Genomic DNA, 27,306 nt, shown 5'->3' with positions numbered 1-27,306 from the left:
TAAAATATTTATTTTCACATCTAGTTAACATACCATTAAGTTCACATATATCAGTATGAATTAATTCTAAAATACTAGAGGTTCTCTTAACACTTTGATATGATTTTTTAATCATTTTAGATTCTACACATATTTTACAGTTATTTTCATCATATGAGATCAAGTCATATTTTTTCATGCGTTTCATTGTATTTCTACCAACATGACCTAATCTAACATGTCATAATGAAAATAAATTCACAACATAAGCAAAATTACTTTTATTCATTTCATTGTCAACGGTACATAATTTGACCATTCATTCACACGAATAGTCTTTTCCAACAAATTCTTCATTAAGGGAGAGTTCAAATTTGCCAGACTCATAAACACATTTGATACCTGGTTTTCCAAAAGATCGCCACTAACTAGGTTCCTATTCATATTCGGAGCATGTAGTACATTAGTTAGAGTAACGATTTTTCCAAAAGTGAAGATAATGTCTACACTTCCTTTTCCAAACACCTTAGACCGCATCTCATTACCCATTTGAATCTCTTGTTCTCCATCCACTTCTTGATAAATTTTGAACAAAGATTTATCATATGATACATGTACCGTAACACAAGTATCATACCACCACCCGAGAACATTTCCTTTGATTGCGTTTACTTCACTTATGGTGACCACAATTTTGTCATCTTGGATGGATTTCACTTTGGCCTCAAAGTTGTTTTGTTTTCGGTGCCTACAATCCTTGGCATAGTGACCAGATTTTTCACACACAAAAAAACCTCATTTTGTCTTCTTTTTGGACTTATTAAAGTTCCTAGAAGGCTTCATTTTGTTGAATTTTGCCGACGGTTCTATTTTTTTCACAGTATTTGCTTTAGAAGAGCCCTCATGAGATTTTTCAATTTTACGTATTCTCGACTCCTCTTCGATTTGAAGATGCTTTTGCAATTATTCCAAAGAATAATCTTCAGAACTATGCATGATCTTCTTCCAGTATCCTTTCCAATTTTCGGGAAGTTTGGCAATTATAGCCCCCACTTGAAAGGTCTCCGGTACATCAATTTTCACCGCCTTTAATTTGTTGACAATTACTTGCAACTCATGCACTTGGGGAAGAAGAGGGATATTTTCTAAGAATTCAAAATCAAAATACTTAGAAATCAAAAATCTCTTTGTACCTTCTTCTTCCGCCTTGTACTTACTTTCCAATGCTTCCCAGATTTCTTTCGCCGAAGTTGTATTGGTGTATAAATCATACAAACGATCTGACAATGCATTCAAGATGTGGCCATGGCAAATCAATTCTTATTCTTGACGTTTTTGTCTCTCAGTCTTGATTGCTTCAGATTCTCCATTCGTTGGTTCCGGCAAAGGCGCCAAATTTGGATCAAGAGTATAAAAAATCTTCAACACCGTTCGGAGGAATTTCAACTTGTCTTGCCACCGCGTGAGCTAGTCCCGTCAAAACAATCCAATCTAACCAGATCTTGATTCATAAGTTTGATGGCTGCCATAGTTGTATTATTCTCCATCGCAGGATATAGTTTGAGATTGTTGAAAAATAAGGGGTTGGAGAAGAAACAACAACAAAATTATAGAAACAAAATGAATAGAAATCACGAAATACGTCAAGAACGAATTTGAGGCTTGAACATGGGATCGTTGTCCTCAAACTATATTTGCCCCCTCTCGGGATTGAATGAGATGCTTAAGAGTTTTGGGAATCGGTTTGTAGGAATATATCAACCCTTGTAAAGGATTTAACATCAAAGCACAAGTGCAATCCTCCAAAACTTTAAGAACACAAAGGAAGATCTTGAATATGAATGTAAATCAATAGTTTGATTCAATATGGAATGATATATGGATCTCAAGATATTTTCAATGATTCTAATAATGTTTATATTGATCATTCATCACCTATTTATAGGTCTCAATCAATGCATCACGAAATGGTGCTAAAACAAGATGAAAAGTGGCAACTTTTAGTCCAAAACGGCTCTCAAGTTTCAAATTGAAAAATCAGCTAACGGCTATTTTTTAACACTATGCGTACGCATAGTAGAAATAAAATTTAATTCTGATTTTGTCAAAACACATCTCGCGTACTCACAAAATTAAGCCTGTGTGTACGCATAGGCAAAAAATCAAATTTTGCATTTTTCAATTTCTTTTGATTCTACCAATTTCACAATTGAGCCCAACAATTAGTTCATTATCATTCCATTGATTTTGAACAAATATTCAAGAGTTACCGGACCAAGTGAGGAGGGAGATTCTGGAGCTAGGATTTCCGGATGATGGGTACAATTACTTTTTACACATGCGGGAGATTAAAAATACCGGCAGTGGCTCTTCATATTATCATAATCCGAAAGCGAATCTCAATGAGCTTCCGCGAGATGTTAAGGTCTGATTGTTTCATTGTTTTGATAATTCGTGATATTTAGTGAAGTTTGAATATTGTATTAAACAGTAATGTGGTAAAATTAGCTTAATTTATTTTTCAGTTTTGCCTTTTGAATTAGCTTAATTTATTAATCAGTATTGGAATTAGTTCTTCGTTTCCTTCCCATCTTGGATGGAAAGTCGTTATATCAGTGATGATTAATTGAGCTATAATTATGTATTTGAAATTGCTTAGACTTTTAATTTAATTTCAGATGTCGTTGTAAATCTATACATTATTCCTGGTAGGCCTATGATGCTTCAAGAGTGGAAGTTTGTAGGGTGAATAATGATTCCGATAAGAAGTTACTGTATAATGTTGCATCGAGGACTGTTGGGGCAAGATTACAGAAAGTGGTGGATCCTGAAGTGGCTGCAATGCTGGATGACAGTGATTCATCGAAATTTGGATCCGATGTGGAGGACCTGGAAGAGGATTTCATCATGAGAGCAAATTTCGTGGAATGTCCACTTGATTTTCTACTCGATAAGCAGTTGAGTTTGATAGGAGGGTCCAAGGTTGGCCATATAGGAAATGGTGATTTGCATGCATCTGGTGCACCAGAAAATGAGGCTGAATTTTCAGGCTTGGGTAGTGAGAAGCCTAGAGCTCATTGTCTTTTAGATGAGCGATTTGACTTGGTAAGTTTTTATTTATTTATTTATTTTTTTACTATTTGTTAGTGTTATTGGGTTGCTGTTTTTATCAGTGTGATGGTTTAGCCCAACTTACCTGACCCGGTTCAAGCCCAACAGTGAGAAGGATCTGGAATTAGTTGTTAAATGATAAAAGCGTGTTTTGTGAATTGAAATAGCAACTTACTCCTGATCTGTGACACGTGGTGCAATGTGGACCGTTGGATCTGATTTGCGTGAATCAATTATTATTGTTACTAGGGTTTGAGAGATGGTGCAACACACTTTTCAATTTTTCTCTCTCTCTCACAGCCGTCTCCTTTACCCTTCGTGTTCTCTCTGTAATTTGTAGATTTTCTCTTGTGATCTGTTTGTAGATCTTTGAGTGAGAGTTAATTTTTGAACTCTTGTGTGAGTTCGGTTATGTACTGAGAGATTTGTGGTGCTGTGATTGGAACTTTGTGTTCCTGTGTGTTCTTGACACATTTGCTGTATTTGGCCGTTTGATTTAGTGGATTCGAGCTTATTCCCTTGTGGATGCTCAACGGGGATTAGGCGATCTAACCAATCGCTGAACCTCGGGGCTTCGGCCGAAAAATCGTTCTGTGTTCTTACTGCTTTAAGTTCAGATTTACATTTTTGATCTTAGTCCTTTGCGATTTTTTTGTTGTTTCGAAAACGATCCTTGTTCCTACACTATTATCAATAATTAATCAAATAATTCTTCCCAAGGCACATGCTTCCTCTGCTTGTACTGCTTTGATGAACTCACTATGGCTATTCATCATCGAACTCAGAGTTTTCTACTGCATAGGCAGCTAAAGGAAGCCCCAGTCTTGGTCTAATTGTAACATCCTCAAACTATTAATTCGAGCCTGCAGCTCATGCTCATTTTACTGTTGGTATTTTGCCATTTGATAAATAACTTCTGAGTCTCTTTCACAACGTTATTCTTGCAGCTAGAAATTCAGGAATACGGCACTGACCCTGAAGAAGAATACAGTGGTTACACAGATGAAGAAAATGAATGTCAAGAATCCCTTGCAGAAAAGATCGGTCATGCCTTTAGAGACTGTCCTATAGAAGGTTTGGCTCTTGAGGAAGCAGAAGATATTGAATCGGCTCTTGAGGAAGCAGAAGATATTGAATCTCCAGAGGCTGCTGCAGACGTGATCCGCCAGTGCAAGGAGTATGCTGTAAAGTATGAAAATGAGAACCCGGATCAAGAGGCTGCGCTTGTGGAGGGAAGTAGCGGGGAATCAGAAAAATGGGACTGTGAAACTATTGTCTCTACACATTCAAATCTTCACAACCACCCTGCTAAAATTGAAGCTCCCGGAGGAAGGAGGAAGAAGAAATTAGCCGAAACCATATCTGGAGCTCAAGGTGCAGTCAGCCAAATGATAGTCCTACAGGGAAGAGAAAAGCTTCCTGTGGACTTTTTACCCCAAAGAGAGAAGCATGATGCAGAAAAGGTGAAAGATAAGAAAGATCCAAATAATTCAAGAACAGAACAGCTGAAGAGTAGATCGCGCAGTCTAGAGAGTAAGGAGGAAAAGAAAGAAAGAAAGAAAGGTGGAGAATGATGTTTCTTTTGTCATACTATTTTACCTGTCTACTAATAAATATTGAATGTTTGATACAGTTGGACCATTTTGGATTATTTTTGCACTATCCTATTCACACTTTACCTTCTGTAACTTCTCTTTTCTTGTGATGGTGATCATGAACCAGAAATCTAAAATGACGTCCTTCTCTCTTGTTTGAAAAAATGTTTGTTTTATTCTTTCAGCTGTCGAAGGCTTGTGTGTCTCTTCTTTTTCTTTTCTTCCTTCTTTTTCCTGACGGAGGGTGGAAGGGTGGGGGCTTATTTCCATTTTTCATCTCTTTAGGGATAATCCCTGCTGGTCATGTATAAGCCATAAATTATGACGATATGTGGACTATTCTTTTGCAGAGTGCTGTGAAAGCAGAACGACGTGAGTCACGGCAAATGAAAAAAGATATGAAGGGGCTCTACAAGTCTGAGGGCCAGCGTGCTCAAAAAGTTGCAGCTTTCACTGGTCCATCATCAATTCATCTTGTGCAAGTATATCTTGTACTTGAATTTCTGAATTAGAATTGCTTTTGTGATGACTAAGTGTTTGTTTTAATATACATATATTCTGTTGACAATACTGAAAGCCATGTAAATTTCTGCATACTATTCACTTTTGTTTATGATACAACGTGTTTAGCTTTGGGCAGTGACTAAATTAACATAAGGTGTCTGGCTGGATGTCTTTTTTCTCCTAACAAATGAATCTTGAAATTATTTTTATTTGCTTTACGCATTCTGCCCTTCGGAAATTATAGTTTGATGGCCATTGTGCTCTTACGTGATCACATTCAATCAGATTAGTCTCTGGCAATTTTTCTCGCCTCGAAGTACAAATAATTTATTCTCTTCAGCTTTGTCCATTATAAGTAAGTGACAATTACCAAGAGACCTCCATTTATATATCTCTCCTACGCTTTTTTGCAACTAAAGCAAAAACGACTTTGTAAGCTTATCCATAATGACAACAAAAGATTTTAGTTAAAAAGAGAATCATTCCCTGATTTACAAGTAAAACAAAAAAATGATACAGACAGAAGAGGAAAGGAGAAAAATAAAATAAAATAAAATTCTCTCACCCCCAAACTGCCTTCCAATTTGGGGGTGGCAAGTAGAGAGACATCAAGTATCCCTAATGGTATGAAAGGAGAGGGTGGGTGGAACCAGAGGGGGGCCAGCTGGATGTGTAGGATTTGCTCTTTTCTTTTCTTTTTTTGTATCTATTTTTTTTATCATTGAAATTAAGATTTTTATTTTTAACCATTTACCTCTCAAACAGTGTTCCATGTGCATTCCATGTCATGTGACCTTTTAAATGTTGAAGTTAGAAATTGTCAGTGAGGACCCAAGTGCTAAGAAAAATTGGTTGGGGATCCAAGTGTACAGTTATATTAGGTTTGGGATCCCAGCTGATATCTTTCTTTTAGTATTTTTGCTCAATCTTTTCTGTATTATATCCTCAGGTAACATGCTTGCAGCTGTTGTCAAGACAATATGATGTTTGGCCTTAGACATCTCTGACAGTGTTTATAACGAAAGTCTTGTTTCAGCAGAAGTATTTATCGGTTTTCTGTGTGAGATTAGAATGTACAAGCTGCTCTTTTGAGGACCTTATCCTTCAAGCGCGATACACTGGCCGAAAGGTGTCTGGCAATATGTGGGAGGGTTTTTGGTTGAGCTGCACAGGTTTTAATTGGTAGTATACATTTTCCAGCAGACTTGTTCCAAATTTGAGTGTGTTTGAGCCACATTATTTGAAATGATATATTTTTAAATAGTAGATTGATGGAGAATGTGTGATTAAAAAATGAGGAAAAATTTTGGATTAACGTGTAATATTATTTTATTGAAGAATGTGCAGTTGAAATGATGTCAAATTATTGTTTAAAAATGTATTTATTTTTTATTTTTGAAAGAATGAGATCATTGTAACAACTTTAAATCTCATCTACAAAAATATTTAACTCTGTACTTAAAACCAGCTGATTCTTGATTCATCAGGTTCACATATAAATACATAATGGAAGGATTATTTTGCTCTTTTTAATTTTTGATTTGTTGGTTGACTAATGGAAAAATGGATAAAATTCTTCCATTTATAATGCTATCTATTTTTCAAAGGTTTGGGGGAAGTAGCCAGGAAAAAATGGTTAACTAAAGTTTGAAGATGTTGCTATTTAGCCCCTTTTTTTAATTACTTTTTTCATTTATAACACTATAGATAATTAGACAATTGTTAAATTGCTACTTTATTTTTCGATAATTTTTTAGACAATTGTTAACTTGCTACTTTATTTTTCGATAATTTTTCATTGTTAGTATTTAAGTTTCATATTTTTATTATATTTTTTAAAGAATTCTATAGGTAAATTTAATTTATTAAAATATTTATTTTTTAATATTACAAAAAAAAAATCCTTTTTTAAATTCTGTAAGAATTCAATTTTTTACAAGGTATTCTACTTCTGTACACAACAGTCAATACCCACGTCCATTTACACCTGATTCTTTGCAAATTCCTCTCTTCAAAATATACTTTAAAAAAAAAAAAAATAATAATAATAATAATAATAAATCCTTTATTGTCGGTCATTTTCTAGCCAAATTAAGGCCTCTCATTTATTTTCTTTTTCTTGCATAAATCATTTTAAAAATGTTTGTTCATCCTCATGCAAATTAATTAATTTTAAACTAGTACAGGTGATTTTAAATTAAACAAGAATCATAAAAGATGTTTGCTCCATGTTTGTAGGACAAAGAGTGGACAATTTTCACATAGGTAGATTCTTGAAGCAAAGGGAGGGTTTCCCATGATTTTAGCTTTTACCCTTAATTTCTCTCTTCCATGCATAACCTCCCTCTTTCTCTCTCTATTACTTTCTCACTCCTCCCTCTCCTTGGACATATTATTCTTTGTGGGTTTTCCTCAATACAATACAGAGTTCTTAATAAGGTAAATCAATTTGCGCATCTTTTCAATACTGATTTAAGTTGCCTCTTGTGTATATTTGAAGCTTATGATTTCACATAATCTTAATCTGAGGTTTGGGAGTTCAATTTGCATGTTTTCCAGGATCAACTTTGCATAGTTTGGACATTGTCTTTTGAGTCATTAAATCTGCATGTTAAATTCAAGATTTTCTTTTGCACGCTGAATTTTCTTTTAGAGTTATGATAGTATTGATTCATGCGCATGTATATGTATTTCTGCATTTACAAAACCAATTGTGCTTTCGTTATCAATGAAAGGCTAATAACGAGTTTGGAACGTTGGACTAGATAACATTGTCCATACTAGAGAAATAAAATGAAGATAAAATTTCTTATCTGATGAAGTGAAGTTAAACCATTGGCATATAATTATATAAACAATGTTATTTGTTGCAGATAAAGAAGACCTGCATGGGCTTTGATTAAACCATTGGCATATAAAGAATTCACAGAAAAGAGGAAGTTTTTCCCTCTCTTTAATCACAAAGAGAGGGAACATTATAGAAAGATTTCTGATAGCTTGCAGATTCTCTTCGACTGCATTTGGCTACCAAAAGAAACCAAGAGAGTGGCCCTGTTCCGTCCATCAGGGAGGTGTAAAGCTCAGAACAAGAGGATAGATCCTAATACATCTGGTCGAGACCTTGGCCGGTTATGCTAGCCGAACATAATGGGGTCAATTAGCGAGGATAGTGCTGCAGGATCAGAATTGGATGGTTCAAATGCACATGAAGAGAAAATCTTTGTTTCAGTCAGATTGAGGCCTCTGAATGAGAGAGAATTGGCAAGGAATGAGATTTCAGATTGGGAATGCATTAACAATACGACTATTATATTCAAGAATAGCCTACAAGAGCGTACACTGCTTCCAGCTGCCTATACTTTTGGTAACGATCAACTTTAATCTCATTTTCTTGTATTTATTCTTATGAATTGATTCACCATATCCTCTCCCTTCCCCCTTTTTGTGAACAACAGACAGAGTATTCGGGTGTGACTGTCCCACGAAGCAGGTGTACGAGGAAGCAGCAAAGAAGGTTGCACTTTCTGTTCTAAGTGGTATCAATTGTAAGTACTCTGTCCTTTGAATTATTCTTCCCTAATCCCTGATGTAATGTAATACTGACGCAAAGACACGAGCTTAACAATCAATGCTGATTATTCTCCGCAGCAAGTATTTTCGCATATGGTCAGACGAGCAGTGGAAAGACATACACCATGTCTGGTGTTACAGAATGCGCAATTTTAGATATATACGACTATATAGACAAGGTACATGTAAAATGGAATTTTAATTTGATTTTCTCATAGTATTCTAACATGAAAAACTTCATGACTTTAGCACTGTGAAAGAGAATTTGTGTTGAAATTCTCTGCCATGGAGATTTATAATGAATCAGTAAGCGACCTTCTCAGTACGGATAGTACTCCACTCAGGCTTCTTGATGATCCAGAGGTATGAAGTTGGAAGATTTTCAATCTTTTAATTAGATTAGCTATAGATTAGTGCTTATAATTTTGATTCTGCAACAGAGAGGTACTATGATTGAGAAACTTTCAGAGGTGACTTTAAGGGACTCGGACCATGTAAGGGAGCTCCTGGCAGTTTGTGAAGGTGAGAGCATTCATAATAGGCATGTTTCATAGGTTTGACTCGATAAAATGGAATCATGGCCCGAACATGTCAGTCCTGTACATACATGATGACACTTATGAATCTAACTAAAAAGTATTGCATTCCTGAAGATCAAAGACAAATTGGAGAGACCACTCTTAATGAAGCTAGCTCAAGATCTCACCAAATTCTACGCTTGGTAAGTTTCTTAGCTTAAAACAGGTTTTTGATAAACACTATTTATAAGTTTTCTACGCACTGAAGGACACGACTGGTTAATAAAATATTTTAAGTTCACTTTACTATCTAATATTCTATACGAAACATCTTGTGGGAACTGATTGTACTATGTATTGACTTTCCTATACAACGGATTCTCCTGCAGACTGTTGAAAGTTCTGCTCGGGAGTATTTACGTGCTGCAAATTCAAGCTCGCTGACAGCTTCAGTGGTATGAAACGTTCTTTTAAGGAATTATGGATGATGTAAACAACTCTCCTTTCGAAATACTCTGATGAATATTTGTCCAGAAATGGACTAATAAACTCACATAACGAAAGAAAACATAAATTATTTAGTGGATTTCCGACAGAGTTTTATTGATCTTGCTGGAAGTGAATGTGCTTCTCAAACATTATCAGCTGGTACGAGACTAAAAGAAGGTTGTCACATAAATCGCAGTTTGCTAACCCTTGGGACAGTTATTCGCAAATTAAGGTTCGTTTTCATTGCTTCCTATTTTTTCTTCAATATTGTGTTAATTGTTCCACATGATCTGTCAGCAGTTTCAATTAATTTCTGCATCTTTAGATTGTCAGAAAATTTAAGAGCTTACCCAGAGACTAAAAAGGCAAAGTATTTGTAGATTCATTTGTTTCCTCAAGTAGATACAAACTTTCCAAATAACAATAATCAAATCAAAGAATTGTCAAAAACATCTATCTTCCTTATTTGCATGCTTCTATTTCTGATTTTATTAGTATTCCTCATACTACTAACATCAAATTTTAATGCAGCAAAGGAAGAAATGGGCACATACCATACAGAGACTCGAAGCTAACCCGCATACTACAGAACTGTTTGGGAGGCAATGCTAGGACTGCCATCATTTGCACCATGAGCCCTGCTCACAGTCATGTCGAGAAGTCAAGAAACACACTCTTGTTTGCCAGTTGTGCAAAGCAAGTCAATACTAATGCACGTGTGAACGTTGTGATGTCGGAGAAAGCGTTAGTCAAGCAGTTACAAAAAGAACTAGCAAGACTGGAGGACGAGTTGAGAAGTTTAAGCTCACTTGCTGCCTCAGGTGATTCTGCATCAGCACTAAAAGAGAAAGAAATGCTTATCGAAAAGGTGAATAAAAAGGATCACATTTTGTAATCTTTAAATCAATTATTCTCAGATGCATATTATTCAAATCTCTTGCTGATATATTTAGAAACAGTTAGAATAGTGAAAAACTAAACAGATTCAGAGAGTGGAAATGTGAAAACTATAGCATAAAGTAGATTGAAGGTTATGTTCATGGAAATAATGGGTGTATTTGTGTGTGATATAGCAGTGTAAAAGTGTATACACAGTTAACATAGTCGACTAACAGTCTTTTTCTTTCCCTCTTTCAATTTTGTAGATGGAAAACGAGATAAGAGAATTAACTCAACAACGTGACCTGGCTCGTTCTCGTACTGAGGATCTGATACAGACTGGGGGAGAATATCAAATTCCAAAACCATGGGTTTGTAAAGATTTTCTTAAGATTAGAGTTTAACACGAAAACTGTTCTACACTTAATTGAAATTCTCATTTTTTCCTCTCAGGGTGATAACTATGAGAAACGTTCGTCGGCAGATGAATATTCAGCATCTGAAGCATCAGAGATAATTGATACTACTCGTTCTGATGTTGCATCCAGGACATCTCATTTCTCTGACCGATGCGAAGGCCTCAACTCCAACAAGCTTGAAGAACCGTTCTTTGAGAATTCTGAAATGCAATTTCTGTCAGATGACACCTCCCCGAGATTATATATAGATAAATATTTCGGTCCTGATCCATGTAAAGGCTGGGAGAAGATTGCTCAAGAAACTGATAATAATTACGAAGATAACTGCAAGGAAGTCCAATGTATTGAAACTGATATCTCCAAGAGAAATACGATTGCAAGCACACTGCTATCCGCACCTGTAGGAGAGCAGGATTCAGGTTATACTAGTTCATTTTGTGAAACTTTGAAGCGCGGAACATTAAAGCAAAATATTTAGGACTTGCATGTGTAATAAATGTCTTGTTGAATTTACCATTCAGGACAATCCCCTTGTTCATCTGACGAAGAAATATCTAATCAGGGAAGTGCACATGTACCGAGGAGCAAAAGCTGTACAGCACTTCCCGTGTCACTGCAAAAATCTCCCAGTTCTGAGTTTTCAAAAGAAAATGAAAGCCCATTACCAGATGAATTTGAGAAAGAATCTCCAGAAAGACAGGATGATAATCAAGGAAAGCTTTCTAAAATAGAGCCAACTAATGACGAAGATCTCTGCAGAAAAGACTTGGAAAGTTCTATTACTACTGACTTTATGAATGTGAAGGAAGAAATCATCAAGATACTGGTTGAAGACTGTAGAGCCAATAAACAAACCTGTGAGACAGGACCGGATGTGAATTTGAGAAAGAATCTCCAGAAAGACAGGATGATAATCAAGGAAAGCTTTCTAAAATAGAGCCAACTAATGACGAAGATCTATGCAGAAAAGACTTGGAAAGTTCTATTACTACTGACTTTATGAATGTGAAGGAAGAAATCATCAAGATACTGGTTGAAGACTGTAGAGCCAATAAACAAACCTGTGAGACAGGACCGGATAAAATGATAAAGCCTAAGTCTCAGACGCAGTTTGGGGACAATTTGGTGAGTATGAGCATGCCTATAGTAATTAGTAGTTCATGCACTGCAGTGATGTTGTTGGCATGGATAGAAGATTTGTTTATAGAAAAAACACATTCACTTAGTATTATTATGAGTTCTTATAAGGAATTTTCTATGGCAGGATCTTGAGGATGAAAAAACATCCAAAGAGCCAGAAAAACCTACAGATGATGGTTCGATAAAAGATCAGGATATACAGAAATCTGCTTCTGATTGGTCTACAGAATTCGAGAGACAAAAGAGAGAGATAATTGAACTTTGGGATTCTTGTGACACCCCATTAGTCCATAGAACTTACTTCTTACTGCTCTTTAAAGGAGATCCATCAGATGCCGTTTACATGGAAGTCGAACTTAGACGATTGTCATTTCTCAAGAATACATTATCTAGCGGTCAAGTTTCCGCAAAGTCCACAAGGTACTCTTTTCTCATTCTCGGTGCCCCACAATTCCAGAATTTAACTTAACATTTGAAATGAAAACAACTGCAGGGCTCTGAACCGGGAGAGAGAGATGCTTAGCAAACAAATGCTAAAGAAATATTCAACAAAGGAGAGAGAGGCTCTATTCCAAAAATGGGGCATCAGCCTAAAATCGAAGCACAGAAGGCATCAACTATGCCGAATGCTGTGGACGAATGCAAAAAATTTGGAGCATATTAACGAGAGTGCTGCTATAGTCGCAAAATTAGTAGGATTCAAGGACGGAAATCACGCCCCAAAAGAAATGTTTGGACTTAGCTTCTCGCTGAAACCAATGAATCTCAAGTCCTCCAGTTGGAAACACAGCCTGCCTTCCATGATATAAAGCTTCCCGACAGAGCAGTGAAGTATGAGCCTGAGACCTCGCCTGTGAAGTAAACTTTTAAATGGGTGGGAAATTCATAGGAGTCTTATAACTTAAACTAGTGTCTGATGTTTCAAAAACATAATCTTGTAATTGAATAGAATGTGTTTTTGAAGAGGAGAATTAATTTAATTTAATATAATTAATGCATTAATCAAAATATCATGGAACTTCAAAATTAGACAGTGCCATGAATTCTATATGAACAAAAATAATACTGTCATCCAAAAAACAAAAAACAGAACAAACACTTGTATTGGCTTATATGTAGCACCAAAACAGGTAACCGTATATAACTGGCACAGTTGGGCATGGCTCAGACAATCGCATGGTTAATGGTGTCCTACTGCGTTTAGCATAGGCATTTATGCAGTTTGCACAGGCCTTTACAAGAGCAATAATGAAGCAAAAATTACTGTTTTGTTCAGAATGGAGCATTGTGATTCTGTCAATGGAGGCATCAATTGAAAGCAATGCTTTCAGTTTCACTCCTTCAATGCTTAAAAAACTGGGAAAATTGTAACTGCACTTGGGTCGCATACAATTTCTGGTTACATTTAGGTCCCAACCTTCAATTATAATCAATAATTACAGAAATTTTTCCACTACAGAGATCAAAACGGGGCTCCAGGAAAAATAAATAAATAAATAACTAAATAATAATATTAATAATAATAAGGCTGATACAAAAGAATAAGAGCCCCTCTGTAGCGGATAATCCTAATATACATTGCAAAAGAATTCTTAATCGGGTGAACGGGCTCCTCGCTGTAACAGAAATGTTATTTATATGTTAAACATTATAATACAACACATTCTCTATTCTTCAGACAGATTCCAGGCCTTCTGGAAGTGAGATACTGTCCTGGTCGGGTGAAATATAATTCCGGCAAGCATATAATACAGCCGAATGAAAAGCAGCTGGATTGTCTATGAATACAAAGTGACCACCCTGCAAGTAGACGAGGAAATTTCAGTTGTACTTCGATTTTTCATAGCAAAGGAAGGCATAAAATTTCTGTTGCCTAATTGCACAACAGGCAGGGAGAGGGAGAGAGCTACCTGAGGGACCCTTATTATCTCGCACGGGACTTTCATTTGCTTTCTAGCCTCTTGTGCACATTCGTAATTCATCCAATCTTGGAAACCATATACGAATGTTGTTGGCACCTTCCACTCCGATGCACTGCAAGCACAGTATGTGGTAGTTACAAACCTGAAGTAATTAACTATTTCTCGTGGATCTTCACTTGGAAAACAAGATAACACAATCATGTCACTGAAGTATCTTAAGTCGACTTCCAACAGAAAATAATCTCAACACGTGGAAGAGAAAGACAAAAGAAAGCCACCAAACTATAATTTCCTCCATAAGTATATGTGTGAGGAAGAAAGAATATCTCGAACACACAAGTGTATGGCAATATGTGTCCTAGCAAGTAAATGTGTGATGGCATTTTAAATACTGTCAAGCAACATTTTCATTTTCCTTCTGTATAGAACAGAGTTCTAAAGAAAGTCGCATGATAAACCGTCTCAAACATTTTACATTATTCATGCCAACATGTATAAGATCATCATCACAATACATGTTCTTGAAAAAAAATATCCCAACTAAAAAAATACATCAGAATTTGGTAAATAACAGAGCTCCCATCATTTACTAGTAAGGTACTAATGGTAGAGTTACTTGGGCACTCTCTCCACTAGTTTAGAAACCAATATTGAAAAATGGAAGCAACTCACCTTTTTAAAAGGGGCATCCGTGCAAAGGCTCCGAAGGAGAATATATATTTTAAGCACAGATCTCCACTAGATTTAGCCGCCAGAGTATGATACACATAATCTACCATTAAGAGATGAAAAAGGTTAGAAAGAAATCAATGTGTCGGAAACCAAACAAGCTAATCACACTTACCTGTAAGTAATCTTGATTCCTCCTCAGTTAATACGTGTCCTTGTGAACGTGCACCAAATCTCGCACTAGTATACTTGCGAACCAGATCCGGACCAAAAGGACCTAAACCTCTGCATTATAGAAAAGATAAGGTTAAATCTTCATAAACTAGTGGCCAGCAGCCAAATAATATTCTTTTAGCAAAGTAAAAACCAGTGAGCAATGCATGAAAAGTGCCCTGGCCATAACTTAAGAGGAGGTTATTTGACAGGCCTATAGTGCCATGTTAAGAAAAGAACAAAGAAATTATGAGTCTGGTGACGACAGTCACGAGGCTCATTAAATTGATAAAGAACAAATTTGATGGAAGTAAACATAAATAGATTGTGATAAATAAGTAAAAAAAGAATCAGATCATAGATGCATGTCTGCACAATAGAAAAGAAAGCAAAGACTACTTACCTTATAATCTTTTGCGGAGTAAAATTAGACTCCCATAAATGATTTGCAATGGCTCCTTTCCATGTTGATCTAAACCGAGTAAGCTGCTCAGACATATGCTCTGTTTCTGAACTAAATCCAGCAGGTCCAACTAAAATCAAGTGTTGGATGTGCTCAGGATACTGTAGAAGCAATACAACTTAAATCGGTTGGATGTGATCATTATAGAGTCTTAGAATTTGTTGCTTATTAAAAAATTTACCTTCAGAGCATATTTAGCAGCAACATATCCTCCAAAAGAATGCCCCAGTAAAATGAAGTTGCTAAGATTTTTTGCTTTGCGCCATTCCTCAAAGGAATCAATGAACCACGCCTCGGTTTCTATATTACAAGTTACAGCACATATATAGGCATGTCAAACTTAAAGATGATTTCAGCACATTTAATCCTCCAATGGAAATACCAAGGAGCAATTTTCTGCACTTACCTTCAGTACTTTTACATGTGAAATCAGGCCTACTAGAACCACCCCAACTGCACCAAGAAAATAAAGGTAGCAGAAAGATGAGTACACTGGTAAAACATTCTTTCTGCATTATTTTTCCGCTCTAATTATCTTGTTTCTTAAAGCAATAAAAGTGAGACAAACAAAAAACGGAAATCTTCATTTTCTTGAATAATAAATTATTCATACATTTGAGCGTACAAAATTTAAGAGAGCCTAACTCCCATTTATTATTGGACAAAGAATCAGAATCATATCTATAACACCTGGTAAACAAGAATTTTTCACCACAAGAACATAACCCATATCGAAACCAATCCTAATTGACGACAATATGAATAAATCGAAAAAGGATATTGAAATTACCCAAGTTGATCGATTGCAATGACTTTAAAATGCTGGGCAAGGACGTCGAAATTCCGGAAAAAGAAGCCTTGAGAAGCCCCATATCCATGGATCATAACAAGCGTGGGAGACCCCTCTTTACCATCAAAACTAACCGTATTAATAAACCTTGGCTCATTACTCGCCGATCTGAACCACCTGACTTTCGAACCCGGCGGACCCGACCCAATATTAACCTGCTCTGTCTTGTAAGGCGTCCTTAAAAGCACAAAAATCACAATTATCAAACAACACTAACATAATGGGAAAAAAACGAGAATATGGTTTTCATTCTTACTTGACGAGGGAGAGAAGACGTTTTTCGGCGGCGATGATGTGATCGGTTGATGTGGGAACCCATCGGAGGACGGTGGGCCATAAAGATCGTTTCTTTCTATTGGTGGCTGTGGTTGCTGCCACGGATGCGGTGATTTCCTCTGCCATTTTAACCGATTTAGATCTACAACGCAAAGCAATGCTCGTGTGATAATATATGCGAATTTTGATTTTGGGCAGTACTATATAAGGGAGAATGGAGTCGAAGGTTCCAAGCTCCACCACACTTCCAACCACGTCATGAATGACGATGATGATGACGCTTTTAATTTGTCGAGGGACTTCAAGTCTTCGACTAATGGCTACAAAGATTGACGACGTGTTGGTTGAAAAGGGCAAAAAGAATAATCAAAATTTTCATTTCTAATTTTTAGTCCTCAATACGCGTTAGTAATTAAGCCATTGTTGGTCAATCATTATTTGGGAATTAAAGAGTTTTGAATATTATTTTTTTGAAAAATATGTGATTAAAAAATAAAAATTATAATTTAGTGATTTGTGTGTAGAATATATTTATTGTGTAAATATATAGTGAAAAATGAAATTGTAATAAACAATTTAAAACTGTAAAGGGGCCAATACTAAAACAAATTTCTCAATTGAAACAAATTTTTATCATGAATCTCCTAATTTTTGTATCATCGAACTTGCCAATTGGTTGTATCATTGTTCACTTAAACAAAAAACAAAGAAAATTTCATTTCAATACAATGCACTTTAACTAAACATACATCTCTCAAACAATTCAACACTCATAATCCTATGCCCCTGTTTGGCCCCCATTACTTCAAATTTTAATGGGTGGAATAGTAATTTTTGAAGAAAGGATCGTTACAAAAGGAAGAAAAAAATTTTGATTTATATGTAATATTATTTTATGAAAAGTTGTTTAATTGAAAACAAAAAATATATTTAATTTAATGTGATTAAAAATAGGATAGAGAACTCTTTCCTTTTGGTAATTTTTACGTGTTTTTGCCATGAGCCTGTTTGGAAGTGATTTTTTCCTTCAAAAAATTGATTTTTTCCTTCAAAAAAAATGTTAAAGCCAGTAGGCCTACGCTCGGCATATTCCAACCCAACGCACGCCATTTCAGACCCAAAGGCGAGCCCAGCAGGGGCTACCAGCACGGCCAAATTTACACATTTGAGTCATAGGATTCAAAAATACAATTTTTTTTTGGGTGATTAGCACAAAACGTCCCTACCTTTGGAGGTTTTTGTGGATAACGTCCCTACCTTTAGTTTTTTGGTGGATAACGTCCCTACCTTTACCATTTTTTGCGAAGAACGTCCTTCTGTCAATTCACCGTTAAAATGTTCCGTTAAATCAAATAAAATGGATCTTTTCTTTTTAAAATGCAGGGGTAATATCGTCCATCAACATTTTCTTCACTGTGTAATCTCTCCCGCCTCTTCATTTTACGCATAACCGACCCTTTCTCTGGACGAAGCGAAGGGGACGACGCTGTTTCTTCTTCCTACCCAACCATATTTTGTGCGCATTTCGGTTACCCTTTTTTCCTCTACGGTGATCACCCTCGTTGTCGCACAGTCGAAGCACGCTTGAGGCAATTTGAAGCGAGCGAAGGTAAGAGAAGTTTGGGCTTGGATTTTTATGATTTCAAGTTAGGGATTCGGCCTTTTTTCATGATTTGGTGTTTTAATTGAATTTTCTACTGCTTTATTATTGTTATGCAGGCAGAGAAGGACCCATTACAGAATAGAAGTCCGAAGCTGCCAAACTTGCTCCGTCTTCACCCGAAGCCGCTGAAGGAGATGAAATAGGCAGGGGTGAGTTACCACCCATTCCCAATTTTATCCTTACAAGTTATTGTGATTTGTGAATATGTGAAGAGATTTTGAAAAAAAAGCATTTTTGTGAGCATATGGGTTAAAATTTCTTACATATGGCCAATGGCAGGTATATGCTCCTTCCATGAGCAACATGTTACCTCCGATTTTGAGAGATCTTGGAGACAGTCCACCCATTTATGGTATAGTCTTACATCTATACATTTCTGCCTGCATTAATTTCTCCCAAAACTCCCCAATTTATTACTTGATATTGGTTTTCTAATTCCCTACCATTTGCATGCAGGTGCTAATTCTCCATATTTCACCGTTGAATTACAAGAGCTTACCCAGAGACTAAAAAGGCAAAGTATTTGTAGATTCATTTGTTTCCTCAAGTAGATACAAACTTTCCAAATAACAATAATCAAATCAAAGAATTGTCAAAAACATCTATCTTCCTTATTTGCATGCTTCTATTTCTGATTTTATTAGTATTCCTCATACTACTAACATCAAATTTTAATGCAGCAAAGGAAGAAATGGGCACATACCATACAGAGACTCGAAGCTAACCCGCATACTACAGAACTGTTTGGGAGGCAATGCTAGGACTGCCATCATTTGCACCATGAGCCCTGCTCACAGTCATGTCGAGAAGTCAAGAAACACACTCTTGTTTGCCAGTTGTGCAAAGCAAGTCAATACTAATGCACGTGTGAACGTTGTGATGTCGGAGAAAGCGTTAGTCAAGCAGTTACAAAAAGAACTAGCAAGACTGGAGGACGAGTTGAGAAGTTTAAGCTCACTTGCTGCCTCAGGTGATTCTGCATCAGCACTAAAAGAGAAAGAAATGCTTATCGAAAAGGTGAATAAAAAGGATCACATTTTGTAATCTTTAAATCAATTATTCTCAGATGCATATTATTCAAATCTCTTGCTGATATATTTAGAAACAGTTAGAATAGTGAAAAACTAAACAGATTCAGAGAGTGGAAATGTGAAAACTATAGCATAAAGTAGATTGAAGGTTATGTTCATGGAAATAATGGGTGTATTTGTGTGTGATATAGCAGTGTAAAAGTGTATACACAGTTAACATAGTCGACTAACAGTCTTTTTCTTTCCCTCTTTCAATTTTGTAGATGGAAAACGAGATAAGAGAATTAACTCAACAACGTGACCTGGCTCGTTCTCGTACTGAGGATCTGATACAGACTGGGGGAGAATATCAAATTCCAAAACCATGGGTTTGTAAAGATTTTCTTAAGATTAGAGTTTAACACGAAAACTGTTCTACACTTAATTGAAATTCTCATTTTTTCCTCTCAGGGTGATAACTATGAGAAACGTTCGTCGGCAGATGAATATTCAGCATCTGAAGCATCAGAGATAATTGATACTACTCGTTCTGATGTTGCATCCAGGACATCTCATTTCTCTGACCGATGCGAAGGCCTCAACTCCAACAAGCTTGAAGAACCGTTCTTTGAGAATTCTGAAATGCAATTTCTGTCAGATGACACCTCCCCGAGATTATATATAGATAAATATTTCGGTCCTGATCCATGTAAAGGCTGGGAGAAGATTGCTCAAGAAACTGATAATAATTACGAAGATAACTGCAAGGAAGTCCAATGTATTGAAACTGATATCTCCAAGAGAAATACGATTGCAAGCACACTGCTATCCGCACCTGTAGGAGAGCAGGATTCAGGTTATACTAGTTCATTTTGTGAAACTTTGAAGCGCGGAACATTAAAGCAAAATATTTAGGACTTGCATGTGTAATAAATGTCTTGTTGAATTTACCATTCAGGACAATCCCCTTGTTCATCTGACGAAGAAATATCTAATCAGGGAAGTGCACATGTACCGAGGAGCAAAAGCTGTACAGCACTTCCCGTGTCACTGCAAAAATCTCCCAGTTCTGAGTTTTCAAAAGAAAATGAAAGCCCATTACCAGATGAATTTGAGAAAGAATCTCCAGAAAGACAGGATGATAATCAAGGAAAGCTTTCTAAAATAGAGCCAACTAATGACGAAGATCTATGCAGAAAAGACTTGGAAAGTTCTATTACTACTGACTTTATGAATGTGAAGGAAGAAATCATCAAGATACTGGTTGAAGACTGTAGAGCCAATAAACAAACCTGTGAGACAGGACCGGATGAAATGATAAAGCCTAAGTCTCAGACGCAGTTTGGGGACAATTTGGTGAGTATGAGCATGCCTATAGTAATTAGTAGTTCATGCACTGCAGTGATGTTGTTGGCATGGATAGAAGATTTGTTTATAGAAAAAACACATTCACTTAGTATTATTATGAGTTCTTATAAGGAATTTTCTATGGCAGGATCTTGAGGATGAAAAAACATCCAAAGAGCCAGAAAAAGAAATGATAAAGCCTAAGTCTCAGACGCAGTTTGGGGACAATTTGGTGAGTATGAGCATGCCTATAGTAATTAGTAGTTCATGCACTGCAGTGATGTTGTTGGCATGGATAGAAGATTTGTTTATAGAAAAAACACATTCACTTAGTATTATTATGAGTTCTTATAAGGAATTTTCTATGGCAGGATCTTGAGGATGAAAAAACATCCAAAGAGCCAGAAAAACCTACAGATGATGGTTCGATAAAAGATCAGGATATACAGAAATCTGCTTCTGATTGGTCTACAGAATTCGAGAGACAAAAGAGAGAGATAATTGAACTTTGGGATTCTTGTGACACCCCATTAGTCCATAGAACTTACTTCTTACTGCTCTTTAAAGGAGATCCATCAGATGCCGTTTACATGGAAGTCGAACTTAGACGATTGTCATTTCTCAAGAATACATTATCTAGCGGTCAAGTTTCCGCAAAGTCCACAAGGTACTCTTTTCTCATTCTCGGTGCCCCACAATTCCAGAATTTAACTTAACATTTGAAATGAAAACAACTGCAGGGCTCTGAACCGGGAGAGAGAGATGCTTAGCAAACAAATGCTAAAGAAATATTCAACAAAGGAGAGAGAGGCTCTATTCCAAAAATGGGGCATCAGCCTAAAATCGAAGCACAGAAGGCATCAACTATGCCGAATGCTGTGGACGAATGCAAAAAATTTGGAGCATATTAACGAGAGTGCTGCTATAGTCGCAAAATTAGTAGGATTCAAGGACGGAAATCACGCCCCAAAAGAAATGTTTGGACTTAGCTTCTCGCTGAAACCAATGAATCTCAAGTCCTCCAGTTGGAAACACAGCCTGCCTTCCATGATATAAAGCTTCCCGACAGAACAGTGAAGTATGAGCCTGAGACCTCGCCTGTGAAGTAAACTTTTAAATGGGTGGGAAATTCATAGGAGTCTTATAACTTAAACTAGTGTCTGATGTTTCAAAAACATAATCTTGTAATTGAATAGAATGTGTTTTTGAAGAGGAGAATTAATTTAATTTAATATAATTAATGCATTAATCAAAATATCATGAAACTTCAAAATTAGACAGTGCCATGAATTCTATATGAACAAAAATAATACTGTCATCCAAAAAACAAAAAACAGAACAAACACTTGTATTGGCTTATATGTAGCACCAAAACAGGTAACCGTATATAACTGGCACAGTTGGGCATGGCTCAGACAATCGCATGGTTAATGGTGTCCTACTGCGTTTAGCATAGGCATTTATGCAGTTTGCACAGGCCTTTACAAGAGCAATAATGAAGCAAAAATTACTGTTTTGTTCAGAATGGAGCATTGTGATTCTGTCAATGGAGGCATCAATTGAAAGCAATGCTTTCAGTTTCACTCCTTCAATGCTTAAAAAACTGGGAAAATTGTAACTGCACTTGGGTCGCATACAATTTCTGGTTACATTTAGGTCCCAACCTTCAATTATAATCAATAATTACAGAAATTTTTCCACTACAGAGATCAAAACGGGGCTCCAGGAAAAATAAATAAATAAATAACTAAATAATAATATTAATAATAATAAGGCTGATACAAAAGAATAAGAGCCCCTCTGTAGCGGATAATCCTAATATACATTGCAAAAGAATTCTTAATCGGGTGAACGGGCTCCTCGCTGTAACAGAAATGTTATTTATATGTTAAACATTATAATACAACACATTCTCTATTCTTCAGACAGATTCCAGGCCTTCTGGAAGTGAGATACTGTCCTGGTCGGGTGAAATATAATTCCGGCAAGCATATAATACAGCCGAATGAAAAGCAGCTGGATTGTCTATGAATACAAAGTGACCACCCTGCAAGTAGACGAGGAAATTTCAGTTGTACTTCGATTTTTCATAGCAAAGGAAGGCATAAAATTTCTGTTGCCTAATTGCACAACAGGCAGGGAGAGGGAGAGAGCTACCTGAGGGACCCTTATTATCTCGCACGGGACTTTCATTTGCTTTCTAGCCTCTTGTGCACATTCGTAATTCATCCAATCTTGGAAACCATATACGAATGTTGTTGGCACCTTCCACTCCGATGCACTGCAAGCACAGTATGTGGTAGTTACAAACCTGAAGTAATTAACTATTTCTCGTGGATCTTCACTTGGAAAACAAGATAACACAATCATGTCACTGAAGTATCTTAAGTCGACTTCCAACAGAAAATAATCTCAACACGTGGAAGAGAAAGACAAAAGAAAGCCACCAAACTATAATTTCCTCCATAAGTATATGTGTGAGGAAGAAAGAATATCTCGAACACACAAGTGTATGGCAATATGTGTCCTAGCAAGTAAATGTGTGATGGCATTTTAAATACTGTCAAGCAACATTTTCATTTTCCTTCTGTATAGAACAGAGTTCTAAAGAAAGTCGCATGATAAACCGTCTCAAACATTTTACATTATTCATGCCAACATGTATAAGATCATCATCACAATACATGTTCTTGAAAAAAATATCCCAACTAAAAAAATACATCAGAATTTGGTAAATAACAGAGCTCCCATCATTTACTAGTAAGGTACTAATGGTAGAGTTACTTGGGCACTCTCTCCACTAGTTTAGAAACCAATATTGAAAAATGGAAGCAACTCACCTTTTTAAAAGGGGCATCCGTGCAAAGGCTCCAAAGGAGAATATATATTTTAAGCACAGATCTCCACTAGATTTAGCCGCCAGAGTATGATACACATAATCTACCATTAAGAGATGAAAAAGGTTAGAAAGAAATCAATGTGTCGGAAACCAAACAAGCTAATCACACTTACCTGTAAGTAATCTTGATTCCTCCTCAGTTAATACGTGTCCTTGTGAACGTGCACCAAATCTCGCACTAGTATACTTGCGAACCAGATCCGGACCAAAAGGACCTAAACCTCTGCATTATAGAAAAGATAAGGTTAAATCTTCATAAACTACTGGCCAGCAGCCAAATAATATTCTTTTAGCAAAGTAAAAACCAGTGAGCAATGCATGAAAAGTGCCCTGGCCATAACTTAAGAGGAGGTTATTTGACAGGCCTATAGTGCCATGTTAAGAAAAGAACAAAGAAATTATGAGTCTGGTGACGACAGTCACGAGGCTCATTATATTGATAAAGAACAAATTTGATGGAAGTAAACATAAATAGATTGTGATAAATAAGTAAAAAAAGAATCAGATCATAGATGCATGTCTGCACAATAGAAAAGAAAGCAAAGACTACTTACCTTATAATCTTTTGCGGAGTAAAATTAGACTCCCATAAATGATTTGCAATGGCTCCTTTCCATGTTGATCTAAACCGAGTAAGCTGCTCAGACATATGCTCTGTTTCTGAACTAAATCCAGCAGGTCCAACTAAAATCAAGTGTTGGATGTGCTCAGGATACTGTAGAAGCAATACAACTTAAATCGGTTGGATGTGATCATTATAGAGTCTTAGAATTTGTTGCTTATTAAAAAATTTACCTTCAGAGCATATTTAGCAGCAACATATCCTCCAAAAGAATGCCCCAGTAAAATGAAGTTGCTAAGATTTTTTGCTTTGCGCCATTCCTCAAAGGAATCAATGAACCACGCCTCGGTTTCTATATTACAAGTTACAGCACATATATAGGCATGTCAAACTTAAAGATGATTTCAGCACATTTAATCCTCCAATGGAAATACCAAGGAGCAATTTTCTGCACTTACCTTCAGTACTTTTACATGTGAAATCAGGCCTACTAGAACCACCCCAACTGCACCAAGAAAATAAAGGTAGCAGAAAGATGAGTACACTGGTAAAACATTCTTTCTGCATTATTTTTCCGCTCTAATTATCTTGTTTCTTAAAGCAATAAAAGTGAGACAAACAAAAAACGGAAATCTTCATTTTCTTGAATAATAAATTATTCATACATTTGAGCGTACAAAATTTAAGAGAGCCTAACTCCCATTTATTATTGGACAAAGAATCAGAATCATATCTATAACACCTGGTAAACAAGAATTTTTCACCACAAGAACATAACCCATATCGAAACCAATCCTAATTGACGACAATATGAATAAATCGAAAAAGGATATTGAAATTACCCAAGTTGATCGATTGCAATGACTTTAAAATGCTGGGCAAGGACGTCGAAATTCCGGAAAAAGAAGCCTTGAGAAGCCCCATATCCATGGATCATAACAAGCGTGGGAGACCCCTCTTTACCATCAAAACTAACCGTATTAATAAACCTTGGCTCATTACTCGCCGATCTGAACCACCTGACTTTCGAACCCGGCGGACCCGACCCAATATTAACCTGCTCTGTCTTGTAAGGCGTCCTTAAAAGCACAAAAATCACAATTATCAAATAACGCTAACATAATGGGAAAAAACGAGAATATGGTTTTCATTCTTACTTGACGAGAGAGAGAAGACGTTTTTCGGCGGCGATGATGTGATCGGTTGAGGTGGGAACCCATCGGAGGACGGTGGGCCATAAAGATCGTTTCTTTCTATTGGTGGCTGTGGTTGCAGCCACCGATGCGGTGATTTCCTCTGCCATTTTAACCGATTTAGATCTACAACGCAAGGCAATGCTCGTGTGATTGAAATGTATGCGAATTTTAATTTTGGGAGGTACTATATAAGGGAGAATGGAGTCGAAGGTTCCAAGCTCCACCACACCTAAAACCACGTCATGAATGACGATGATGATGACGCTTTTTAATTTGTCGAAGGACTTCAAGTCTTCGACTAATGGCTACAAAGATTGACGACGTGTTGGTTGAAAAAGGAAAAAAGGATAATCAAAATTTTCATTTCTAATTTTTAGTCCTCAATACGCGTTAGTAATTAAGCCATTGTTTGTCCCTCATTATTTGGAAATTAAATAGTTTTGAATAGTATTTTTTTGAAAAATGTGTGATTAAAAAATAAAAATTAGTGATTTATGTGTTGAATATTTTATTGTGTAAATGTATAGTGAATAATGATATTGTAACAAACAATTTGAAAGGAGGCCAATACCAAAACAAGTTTCTCAGTTGAAACAAAATTTTATCATGAATCTCTTAATTTTTGTATCATCGAACTTGCCTATTGGTTGTAATGGTTCACTTAAACAAAAAACAAAGAAAATTTCATTTCAATACAATGCACTTTAACTAAACATACATCTCTCAAACAATTCAACACTCATAATCTTATGGCCCTGTTTGGCCCCCATTACTTCAAATTTTAATGGGAGGAATAGTAATTTTTGAAGAAAGAGTGGTTGAAAAAGGAAGAAAAAAATTTCAATTTGTGTAATATTATTTTATGAAAAGTTGTTTAATTGAAAACAAAAAATATATTTAATTTAATGTGATTAAAAATAGGATAGAGAACTCTTTCCTTTTGGTAATTTTTACGTGTTTTTGCCATGAGCCTGTTTGGAAGTGATTTTTTCCTTCAAAAAATTGATTTTTTCCTTCAAAAAAAATGTTAAAGCCAGTAGGCCTACGCTCGGCATATTCCAACCCAACGCACGCCATTTCAGACCCAAAGGCGAGCCCAGCAGGGGCTACCAGCACGGCCAAATTTACACATTTGAGTCATAGGATTCAAAAATACAATTTTTTTTTGGGTGATTAGCACAAAACGTCCCTACCTTTGGAGGTTTTTGTGGATAACGTCCCTACCTTTAGTTTTTTGGTGGATAACGTCCCTACCTTTACCATTTTTTGCGAAGAACGTCCTTCTGTCAATTCACCGTTAAAATGTTCCGTTAAATCAAATAAAATGGATCTTTTCTTTTTAAAATGCAGGGGTAATATCGTCCATCAACATTTTCTTCACTGTGTAATCTCTCCCGCCTCTTCATTTTACGCATAACCGACCCTTTCTCTGGACGAAGCGAAGGGGACGACGCTGTTTCTTCTTCCTACCCAACCATATTTTGTGCGCATTTCGGTTACCCTTTTTTCCTCTACGGTGATCACCCTCGTTGTCGCACAGTCGAAGCACGCTTGAGGAAATTGGAAACGAGCGAAGGTAAGAGAAGTTTGGGCTTGGATTTTTATGATTTCAAGTTAGGGATTCGGCCTTTTTTCATGATTTGGTGTTTTAATTGAATTTTCTACTGCTTTATTATTGTTATGCAGGCAGAGAAGGACCCATTACAGAATGGAAGTCCGAAGCTGCCAAACTTGCTCCGTCTTCACCCGAAGCCGCTGAAGGAGATGAAATAGGCAGGGGTGAGTTACCACCCATTCCCAATTTTATCCTTACAAGTTATTGTGATTTGTGAATATGTGAAGAGATTTTGAAAAAAAAGTATTTTTGTGAGCATATGGGTTAAAATTTCTTACATATGGCCAATGGCAGGTATATGCTCCTTCCATGAGCAACATGTTACCTCCGATTTTGAGAGATCTTGGAGACAGTCCACCCATTTATGGTATAGTCTTACATCTATACATTTCTGCCTGCATTAATTTCTCCCAAAAC

At 36.4% G+C, this 27,306-nt stretch overlaps 5 protein-coding genes and 1 pseudogene across 5 annotated transcripts in view; 4 read left to right on the top strand and 2 right to left on the bottom strand.

Moving 5' to 3' along the window:
• Window positions 1-969: 969 nt before the first annotated feature.
• On the top strand, window positions 970-3,165 carry LOC111409430. The gene is made up of 5 exons (XM_023039482.1): window positions 970-1,046; window positions 1,341-1,441; window positions 2,244-2,404; window positions 2,692-3,084; window positions 3,127-3,165. Exons 1-5 carry the CDS (start codon window positions 970-972, stop codon window positions 3,163-3,165), a joined length of 771 nt encoding a protein of 256 aa, XP_022895250.1.
• A 1,450-nt stretch (window positions 3,166-4,615) lies between these two features.
• LOC111408910 lies at window positions 4,616-13,207 on the top strand (annotated as a pseudogene).
• A 360-nt stretch (window positions 13,208-13,567) lies between these two features.
• Window positions 13,568-16,765, bottom strand: LOC111408909 (probable 1-acylglycerol-3-phosphate O-acyltransferase). Its single transcript, XM_023038756.1, has 9 exons — window positions 16,578-16,765; window positions 16,262-16,498; window positions 15,878-15,924; window positions 15,653-15,771; window positions 15,412-15,572; window positions 14,971-15,080; window positions 14,799-14,898; window positions 14,115-14,238; window positions 13,568-14,004 (listed from the first exon to the last, which is right to left on the bottom strand). Exons 1-9 carry the CDS (start codon window positions 16,721-16,723, stop codon window positions 13,879-13,881), a joined length of 1,170 nt encoding a protein of 389 aa, XP_022894524.1. The 5' UTR covers window positions 16,724-16,765; the 3' UTR covers window positions 13,568-13,878.
• A 2,018-nt stretch (window positions 16,766-18,783) lies between these two features.
• Window positions 18,784-21,867, top strand: LOC111408907 (kinesin-like protein KIN-7G). The gene is made up of 6 exons (XM_023038754.1): window positions 18,784-19,277; window positions 19,555-19,659; window positions 19,742-20,126; window positions 20,229-20,626; window positions 20,989-21,284; window positions 21,358-21,867. The coding sequence occupies exons 1-6, from the start codon at window positions 19,041-19,043 to the stop codon at window positions 21,671-21,673; spliced, it is 1,737 nt and encodes a 578-aa protein (XP_022894522.1). The 5' UTR covers window positions 18,784-19,040; the 3' UTR covers window positions 21,674-21,867.
• Window positions 21,868-22,227: 360 nt separating this feature from the next.
• LOC111408908 (probable 1-acylglycerol-3-phosphate O-acyltransferase) lies at window positions 22,228-25,456 on the bottom strand. The gene is made up of 9 exons (XM_023038755.1): window positions 25,236-25,456; window positions 24,921-25,157; window positions 24,537-24,583; window positions 24,312-24,430; window positions 24,071-24,231; window positions 23,630-23,739; window positions 23,458-23,557; window positions 22,775-22,898; window positions 22,228-22,664 (listed from the first exon to the last, which is right to left on the bottom strand). The coding sequence occupies exons 1-9, from the start codon at window positions 25,379-25,381 to the stop codon at window positions 22,539-22,541; spliced, it is 1,170 nt and encodes a 389-aa protein (XP_022894523.1). The 5' UTR covers window positions 25,382-25,456; the 3' UTR covers window positions 22,228-22,538.
• A 1,162-nt stretch (window positions 25,457-26,618) lies between these two features.
• The window catches only part of LOC111409429, a 3,424-nt gene continuing 2,736 nt past the window's right edge, over window positions 26,619-27,306 (top strand). The window contains exons 1-4 of the mRNA XM_023039481.1: window positions 26,619-26,626; window positions 26,714-26,850; window positions 26,961-27,053; window positions 27,184-27,256. Of these exons, the coding sequence (XP_022895249.1) occupies window positions 26,619-26,626; window positions 26,714-26,850; window positions 26,961-27,053; window positions 27,184-27,256 (311 nt within the window). The remainder of the gene's footprint in view (window positions 26,627-26,713; window positions 26,851-26,960; window positions 27,054-27,183; window positions 27,257-27,306) is intronic.

This window comes from Olea europaea, chromosome 14 (assembly GCF_002742605.1).
Source record: "Olea europaea var. sylvestris chromosome 14, O_europaea_v1, whole genome shotgun sequence".
Lineage (NCBI taxonomy): Eukaryota > Viridiplantae > Streptophyta > Magnoliopsida > Lamiales > Oleaceae > Olea > Olea europaea.
The sequence above is the reverse complement of the archived record's forward strand: the minus strand, read 5'-3'. Positions and strand labels throughout refer to the sequence as shown.